The following is a 10000-nucleotide window of genomic DNA, read 5'->3' on the forward strand; positions in this document are numbered from 1 at the left end:
CCCAACATTCCTATTAATTCAACAGAAATATGATTTTTACTGTGATTGAAATTACAGTAAAATCCTCATCGCCGTGAAACAAAAGAAGACAAAACCCTCTGCAGGATGGAGGGATGCAGTGCGCATTCCTTCCTGTAGAGGGAGCGCATGCTCATGTATTGCAAACAGCACGATTGACTTTTAAAGGGGAAATCCACACGAAATCAATCATCCAACGGCAAATTATGAGGTTGTAATATTGGAGTATGAGAAGGGACTTGTTTTAGGATTAATTTCACTAGCTCCGGATCTTCTGGCATCTCAGTTGCTGCCTATGCAGAGCACAGCAGTTCAGATGCCTTTGTCATAGGTTGTTGAGCTCTTCCTAGGCAGCAAATGAGATTACAAACTTCATTATCTTGAGCTGTATCATATCAGTTGCTGCTTATGAATAGCACTACATCCAATGGCAAGTGTCGACTGTGGCGCTCTGTATAGGCAGCACTGGATGCGCATTCGCCGCTCTCCAAGAAGGAGTGGCACTTTTAGATGACGATCATTTAATAATGGATGTCGGTGACATTTTTAATCCCATAGGCTATGTTGCCTCCATTTAAACATAGGAGAGAACCGCTTTCAAATCTTGACTGCAGCGCTCTGCATAGGTAGCATTGGGAGTTCACTTACTGCTTTCCAAAAATGAGCTGTTCTTTCAGACACCAATCATTTCTAAGTGGAAGTGGGTGAAGGTTTGATTCCCCATAGACTGTGCTACCCCTGTTTATACATAGGAAGACCCCTTTAAAAGCTTGACTACAGTGCTCTGCATAGGCAGCGATGGAGGTGCAATCGCTGCTCTCCAAGAAAGAGTGGCGCTTGCAGATGCCAATTATTAATGACAGTGGATGCATGTGAAATTTTGAGCCCCTGTGGTTTCCCCCACATCATCCCACTGCCCCCTTTTGTGGTGTAGGGGAATCCCTTTCAAATCCCGACTGCAGTGCTCTGCATAGGCAGCACTGAAAGTTCACTCACTGCTTTCCAAAAATAAGCTGTGCTTTCAGACACCAATCATTTCTATGTGGAAGTCAGTGAAGTTTTGAGCCCCCATAAACTGTGCTTCCCCCATTTAAACATAGGGGAACCCCTTTCAAATCTCGACTGCCTGCAGTACTCTGCATAGGCAGCACTGAAGGTTCACATACTGTATTCTGAAAATGAACAGCACTTTGAGATCATTTGACGGTGAATGCAAATGAAATTGTGAGCCCCCGTAGACTGCCGCCCCCGTGGATTTCCTCACGTTACGCCACTGCCCCCCGTCTATGACATAAGGGAACCCCTTTCAGTACAGGCTCCATAAACAGAATGATATTTCCACTCTGTGACTGTTTGGTGTAAACAGGAAGAATTATTTTTGGAGGAGGTTACACAATATATGTTTAAAAAGAAGAAACAAGATCTGATCATTTTTCAAAAATGCCGACCTCAGCTGCGCTGGGCACTGCTTTCCATGACGTGCGTGTCGAGGGGCGAGTTTCTCGCGTTCACATCTATGTCAGCATCTCGACATCGCCGGGTGTTGTGGCTTGCACTTTGTTTCCTGCCACTGAGACGCAGCGAGCACGGCTTGAACCCGCTTCATTTACAGATTTTGTACAGACTTGCAGGGATGTCGTACGACTACGAGCAAGGTAAGTGCCAGCAGATACTGGATGGAACCTGCACAACTGCTCTGGGTGTCATGGGTGGACATAATTAATGCCATAAAAGTCATAGCTCTCTCTCACTGAGATTGGATGGAGACATCGGTGATCAGCAATTTTCCCATCTTGTCACAGATTCTTTCCTGACTCTAACAGATTTTCCTCCAGGATTGTCCTATATTTAGCTCCATCCATCTTCCCATCAACTCTGACCAACTTCCCTGCTCCTGCTGAAGAAAAGCCTTTCTACAGCAGGATACTGCCACCACCATGTGTGACTGTGGGAATGGTGTTTTCAGGGTGATGTGCAGTGTTAGTTTTCCTTCAGGATTACCCTGTATTTAACTCCATCCATCTTCCCATCAACTCAGACCATCTTTACTGTCCTTGTTGAAGAAAAGTCTCCCCACAGCATGATGCTGTCACCACCATGTGTGACAGTGTGAATGGTGTTTTCAGGGTGATGTGCAGTGTTAGTTTTCAGTCATACATAGCAATCTTAGTTTTCCTCAAGGATTGCCTTGTATTTAGCTCCATCCATCTTCCCATCAACTCTGACCATCTTTACTGTCCTTGCTGAAGAAAAGCCTCCCAACAGCTGTATGCTGCCAGTGGGGTTGGTGTTTTCAGAATGATGTGCAGTCTTAGCTCTCTTCCAGGATTGTCCTGTATTTAGCTCCATCCATCTTCCCATCAACTCTGACCATCTTTCCTGTCCTTGCTGAATAAAGGCCTCCCCACAGCATGATGCTGTCACCACCATGTGTGACAGTAGGAATGGTGTTTTCAGGGTGATGTGCAGTCTTATTTTTCCTCCAGAATTGCCCTGTATTTAGCTCCATCCATCTTCCCATCAACTCTGACCATCTTTACTGTCTTTGTTGAAGTAAAGGCTCCCCACAGCATGATGCTGCCACCACCATGTGTGACAGTGGGGATGGTGTTTTCAGGGTGATGTGTAGTGTTAGTTTTCAGTCACACATAGCGTTTTGCATTTAGCCCCAAACGTTGTACTTTGATTTCATCTGACAAGAGCCCCTTCTTCCACATTAGCTGTGTCCCCTACATGTCATGTGGAAGAAGGGGCACTCATCAGTTAAGACCAAAGTAGAACTTTTGGGGCCAAATTTCAAAATGCTATGTGTAGTGGAAAACTAAGAGTGCACATCACACTTAAATCACCATTCCCACTGTCACACATGGTGGAGGCAGCATCATATTGTCGGGAGGCTTTTCTTCAGCAGGGGCAGGGAAGCTGGTTAGAGCTGATAGGATGATGGATGGATGTTCATTATGGGTACTTTACCCTTAAGGCTGTAATACTTTGTGAGCGATGGGCATATAGCTTGACTGGAGAAACTGCCAGACCTTGATAGCTGCACCAAGCTTCATGGAGGACATTACACATAAGAACTAAGCAGTGTAGCTGTGAATCCAGCTCTGTGGTGAGATTAACACTTTTAGAAAGCAGCAAGATCTGAGGGTCCCTTTTTCTTTCCATAGACATCAATAGGCAGCTTTCATGAGATCTCTCACTGATCTCTCACTGTGCTCTCCATTAGAGCAATGAGGAAATAATGAGTTCAGGGAGAAGTGGCTCAAGTCATATTACAAAGCTTCTTACATTCATTTATGCAACTCATGACAGGTGGTGCCAGAAATTCTTAGAATTTTCTAAATGGATATTTAAAAAGACCCCTTTAAATGAGTCGTTCAGCTGAAGGGGTTAACTGTTTTGGCCCCCAGTTATCTTTCCCGATTTCATCCCAGAGCACACAGGTACACCCTTGCCTTTGGGTCGGACAAAAGAGCTTGTGTTCTCAATGGGGAGAGGGGAATAAGCAGATGTCAGACGCTTCTGGCGGACCCTTATCTCCCTTTGAGATCGATGGTGAGACACTGCGCAGCCTGAGTGCAACATCCTGTTCATTTCTATATAGAGGAAATGTAGGAAGTGAGAAGTTATCAGCCTTATCGCATGATCAGAAAGCGCAAAAAGTGAGCAATACCGCCAGGAGGTGCGATATCCATACTGCTGTAAGGGAGGGGGATCACACTGCTGTATATACCACAGATCTTTTTCCTGGAGCAACAGAAATAATTGTTCAAAGCTACCTGCAGGACACCCTACGGCACTATTATGCAGGCATTATATGACAGTATTATTAGGGCACTGTATGGTACTGTTATGTGAATATTACATATTATTATGTGGCCACTGTATGGTACTTTTATTCAGGCATTATATGGCACTTTTATGTGGGCACTGTATGGTACTTTTATGTAGGCATTATATGGCACTATTATGTGGGCACTGTATAGTACTTTTATGTAGGCATTATATGACACTATTATGTGGGCACTGTATGGTACTTTTATGTAATTATTATACGGCACTATTATGTGGGCACTGTATAGTACTTTTATGTAGGCATTATATGACACTATTATGTGGGCACTGTATGGCACTTTTATGTAATTATTATACGGCACTATTATGTGGGCACTGTATAGTACTTTTATGTAGGCATCATATGGCACTTTTATGTAGTTGTTATATGGCACTATTATGTGGGCGCTGTATGGTACTTTTATGCAGGCAGCATATGGCACTAGTATGTGGGCACTGTATGGTACTTTTATGCAGGCATTATATGGCACTAGTATGTGGGCACTGTATGGTACTTTTATGCAGGCATTATATGGCACTATTATGTGGGCACTGTATGGTACCATAATGAAGGTGTTACATGGCATTATTATGTGAGCACTGTATGACACTTTTATGTGGGCACTGTATGGTACTATTATGTAGTTGTTATATGGCACTATTATGTGGGCACTGTATGGTACTATTATGTAGTTGTTATATGGCACTATTATGTGGGCACTGTATGGTACTTTTATGCAGGCATTGTATGGCACTATTATGTGCTCACTGTATGGTACCGTAATGTAGATGTTATTTGGCACTATTATGTGGGCACTGTATGATACTTTTAAGTATAGTACTGTTATGCAGGCATTACATGGCACCACTATGTGGGAAATATGGTACTATGGTATTATGCAAGTGTTATAAGGCACTATTATGTCAGCAGTGTATGGTTCTATTATGTGGTTAATATATTGTACAATTAGGTTGGCACTATATGGTCCTATCATGTGGATATGATACTATTTTGTAGGTAACATAAGTATCCTGGTAGCTCAGTGGTTAGCACTGTTGGTTTGCAGCACTGGTGGTCTGGGTTCAAATCTGGCCTCTCTGTTTTACCCCACACTCCAAAGACATATGAGGAATTTAGATTGTGACCTGCAATGGGAATATTGAGTCTAAGTGCTGTGGAATATGATGGCAATACATAATATATTGTACTGTGATGAAGGCATTACTCATATGTGGCACTATTATGTGGGCAGTGTATGCTGCTATAATATGGATAATATATTGAACCATTATTTTGGCATTGTATGGTACTATCATGTATATCTGATACTATTAAACCGTAGCTCAGTGGTTAGCTCTACAGCTTTGCAACACTGCTGTACTGGGCTCAAATCCCACCAAAGATTGAAGTACTTAGTATTGTATTTTTATTTAGGAATTGTATGACACTAATATGTGGGCAGTGTATGGTACTATCAAGTAGGTATGATACTGGGATTTGTATGAATAACCTGTTGGCTCAGTGATTAGCACTTTTGCTTTGCAGTGCTGATGTGCTGGGTTCAAATGGTACTATCATGTAGATATGATACTAAGATATGCCTGTTTAACATAAGAAGCCTGGTGGCTCAGTGGTTAGCACTGCAGTCTTGCAGTTCTGCGGTACTGGGTTCAAAACCCCCCAAAGACAACATCCACAAGGAGTTTGAGTGGTCTCCCCTGATTTTGTCCCTTGGCACTACTATTTAGACACTGTAAGGTACTATCATGTAGGTATGATACTAAGATATGTAGCCTGGTGGCTCTGTGGTTAGCACTGCAGTCTTGCTGCGCTTAGGTCCTGGTTCAAATCCCACCAAGCACACCATCCACAAGGAGTTTGAGTGGTCTCCCTTGATTTTGTCCCTTGTCACTACTATTTGAACACTGTATGGTACTATCATGTATATATGATACTAAGATATGTAGCCTGGTGGCTCTGTGGATAGCACTGCAGTTTGTCGCCTTTGCGGTCCTGGGTTCAAAACCCACCAAGGACAACATCCACAAGGAGATTGAGTGGTCTACCCTGATTTTGTCCCTTGGCACTACTATTTGGACACTGTAAGGTACTATCATGTAGGTATGATACTAAGATATATATCCTGGTGGCTCTGTGTTTAGCACTGCAGTCTTGCAGCGCTTAGGTCCTGGTTTAAATCCCACCATGGACACCATCCACAAGCAGATTGAGTGGTTTCCCCTGATTTTGTCCCTTGGCACTACTATTTGGACACTGTAAGGTACTATCATGTAGGTATGATACTAAAACATGTAGCCTGGTTGTGCAGTGCAGCCTTGCAGCTCTGAGGTACTGGGTTCAAATCCTACCATGGACACCATCCACAAGGAGTTTGAGTGGTCTCACCTGATTTTGTCCCTTGGCACTAATATTTGGACACTGTATGGTACTATCATGTAGGTATGGTACTAAGATATGTAGCCTGGTGGCTCAGTGGTTAGCACTGCAGACTTGCTAGCGCTGAGGTCCTGGCTCAAATCCCACCAAGGACACCATCTGCAAGGAGTTTGAGTGGTCTCCCCTGCTTTTGTCCCTTTACACTACTATATGGTACTACCATGTAGGTATGATACTAAGATATGTAGCCTGGTGGCTGAGTGGTTAGCACTGCAGTCTTGCAGCTCAGAGGTCCTGGTTCAAATCCCACCATCTGCACGTTTGTGTGGTCTCCTGTTTTTGTTCTTTGACACTATTATTTGGGCATTGTATAGTACTATCATGTAGGTAAGATACTAGGATGTGAATAACTTAAATTGCCTGGTGACTCAGTGGTTAGCACTGTTGCTTTACAGTGCTGATGTCCTGGTGTCAAAGCCCTCCAAAGACATCTGCAAGGAATTGGTGTGGACACTGGAAGGTACTATGATGATTTTCATGTTAATAAAGATACTGCTATTTAGCACCATCAGGCTGGGCAGTGCTCGATTGTAGACAATATTGCTGTTGTGATTTCTTGTCCCACGTCTTGACACTTTCTTCTCTCTAGACTTCCCGCACGTCCTCTTCAGCACTTTCAAACCAATTCCTCCAAACAAGGAACCAGTCACCGTCACCACATCGTGCCAGGAAAGGGCAAATCCGCCCCCAGAGTCCGCAACAGAGGCCAAAAATAAGGTCAGAACCCCAGCTCTACAGAAAGGTCACTTGATTTCTGCCCTTCCATGTCTTTCTGAAGACCATCAGCTCCACCATCTTGGATGACCCCACATTTTATGGTTCTTCTCTAAGGAACATGAACAGGATTAGGAACGGTGGAGACAGCTGCCAGCATCTAAGCCAGAGGTCTCAAACACGCGGCCCCTCAGGGTGGTTCGTACGGCCCCCAGGCCCGTGCCCACGGTGACTATCGCGGCGGTCCAGGGGCCGCAGCCACTGTCTGCATTTCATGTCAGATGAATGTGTTGCTGGAGCTGCGCTCTCGCGCCGGCAATACAATCATCACACATATATCACTGACAGTGACACTGCGGCTTCCGCGATAAGTCACCAGGGGCACGGGCCTGGGAGCCGCACGAAGCAGAGATGAGGCAGCGGAGGGAGAGCAGGACATGTGAGAAGAATGTGTGGGTGTGGTGTGGTGTGGTGTGTGTGTGTTGGACATTAACCCCTTAGCAAACTGACGTACTGGATACGTTATGGCTCCCTGGTACTTAAGAACCCATGACTTACCCAGTACGTCATGGTGAAATCGCAGCCCCGGTGGCTACGATCGCTGCAAATACCTTAGATTCGGCGAGAAGATCTCTGCCTAACCTCAGGAGGGGTGATGTCTCCTCCCCGAACCTACGGAGGCTGTGATTGGCTGAGGGGCGTTTGTCAGCCAATCACAGCCACTAATGTTTCAGCCATTGAAAGTCGCTGAAACATTGAAATCCAGCCAATATCAGGGCAGCTGTAGCCGTGATCATTGCCTGGAGCTGGGTGACCTGTGCTTCACCCGCCCCCAGCTCTGATTGGAGAGACCGGCCTTGTGACCGATCTCTCCAATCACTGTGGATCTGTGGCCAGAGACCACTCCCCTCATCTTCACTCCGGCATCTGTGGAAGCCGAGGAGAGCAATCGGTAAGTTATAGCCACTGCCCTCCCCCCCCATTACTACAGGATGGGGACAAAGTGCGCACATTACTATGAGATGGGGACAAGGCTGGGGACATTACTATAGGATGGGGGCATGACTATTGGATGGGGACATTATTACTATAGGATGGGGACATTACTGTATGATAGGGACTAGGATGGGCACATGACTATAGAATGGGGACAAGGCTGGGGACATTATTATAGGATAGGGGCAAGGATGAGCATATTACTGTGGGATGGGAACTAGGATGGGGTGCAATACTACAAGGGGGCAAGGATGGGCACATTACTGTGGGATGGGGCACAATACTACAAGGGGGCAAGGATGAGCACATTACTGTGGGATGGGGCACAATACTACAAGGGGACAAGGATGGGCACATTACTGTGGGATGGGGCACAATACTACAAGGGGACAAGGATGGGCACATTACTGTGGGATGGGGCACAATACTACAAGGGGACAAGGATGGGCACATTACTGTGGGATGGGGCACAATACTACAAGGGGACAAGGATGGGCACATTACTGTGGGATGGGGCACAATACTACAAGGGGACAAGGATGGGCACATTACTGTGGGATGGGGCACAATACTACAAGGGGACAAGGATGGGCACATTACTGTGGGATGGGGCACAATACTACAAGGGGACAAGGATGGGCACATTACTGTGGGATGGGGCACAATACTACAAGGGGACAAGGATGGGCACATTACTGTGGGATGGGGCACAATACTACAAGGGGACAAGGATGGGCACATTACTGTGGGATGGGGCACAATACTACAAGGGGACAAGGATGGGCACATTACTGTGGGATGGGGCACAATACTACAAGGGGACAAGGATGGGCACATTACTGTGGGATGGGGCACAATACTACAAGGGGACAAGGATGGGCACATTACTGTGGGATGGGGCACAATACTACAAGGGGACAAGGATGGGCACGTTACTGTGGGATGGGGCACAATACTACAAGGGGACAAGGATGGGCACGTTACTGTGGGATGGGGCACAATACTACAAGGGGACAAGGATGGGCACATTACTGTGGGATGGGGCACAATACTACAAGGGGACAAGGATGGGCACGTTACTGTGGGATGGGGCACAATACTACAAGGGGACAAGGATGGGCACGTTACTGTGGGATGGGGCACAATACTACAAGGGGACAAGGATGGGCACATTACTGTGGGATGGGGCACAATACTACAAGGGGACAAGGATGGGCACGTTACTGTGGGATGGGGCACAATACTACAAGGGGACAAGGATGGGCACGTTACTGTGGGATGGGGCACAATACTACAAGGGGACAAGGATGGGCACATTACTGTGGGATGGGGCACAATACTACAAGGGGACAAGGATAGGCACGTTACAGCAATATGGGAAACATTACTAAAAGATGTTGGTCAAAATTTCTATATAGTGCTAATTGTAAGACTATTAGTTACAAGAAAGGAAATATATATATATATATATATATATTATATTATATATGGTACCAATAAAAATGTCACTTTGTCCTGCAAAGAATGCGGCCCCTCAAATTATTTTTTTTCCTCTGTGCGGCCCATACACCCAGCCGAGTTTGAGACCCCTGATCTAAGCCGTCATGTTTTCTGTTCCTTAGACTATTGACCCCTCACCTTCCATCTCTGTGGTGCCCAAAGAGCCATCGAGAAAGCCCGGAGCTTCTCTAAAAGACCAAACATATCAATGGTTCGAAAGGACTCAGAGGAAGAAGCTGCTGAAGAACGGTCAGTTTGCGGAATGGTTCCATGGATTTATAACACGGGGGTGAGTGTTAGCACTCCTAGTGCAATGTGCAGCCTGTACAAAGTTTGGGGGGTTTCTTCCTTTACCAAAATAGCACCCCTCCTGTCAAATGGTTGTGTCTGGTATTGCAGGGTTCCATTCAAGCAAATTTTGCCAAACTGCAAAACCTGACCCAACCATTAGATAGGACATATAGTTAGACTTGTAAT

General features: G+C 45.6%; 1 protein-coding gene across 2 annotated transcripts in view; it reads left to right on the forward strand.

Annotated features, from left to right (window-relative positions):
- The first annotated feature begins 1601 nt into the window (after positions 1–1601).
- SH2D2A (SH2 domain containing 2A) overlaps positions 1602–10000 on the forward strand; it is a 22055-nt gene continuing 13656 nt past the window's right edge. Inside the window, exons 1-3 of one of the 2 annotated variants that reach the window (XM_075330302.1) lie at positions 1602–1673; positions 6903–7030; positions 9646–9812. In XM_075330302.1, the coding sequence (XP_075186417.1) occupies positions 1652–1673; positions 6903–7030; positions 9646–9812 (317 nt within the window). In that variant the 5' untranslated portion in view covers positions 1602–1651. Of the gene's footprint in view, positions 1674–6902; positions 7031–9645; positions 9813–10000 lie in introns of those variants that run through there. The other variant, XM_075330303.1, reaches the window with a different exon arrangement.

Source organism: Anomaloglossus baeobatrachus, chromosome 12 (assembly GCF_048569485.1).
Source record: "Anomaloglossus baeobatrachus isolate aAnoBae1 chromosome 12, aAnoBae1.hap1, whole genome shotgun sequence".
NCBI classification, from domain to species: domain Eukaryota; kingdom Metazoa; phylum Chordata; class Amphibia; order Anura; family Aromobatidae; genus Anomaloglossus; species Anomaloglossus baeobatrachus.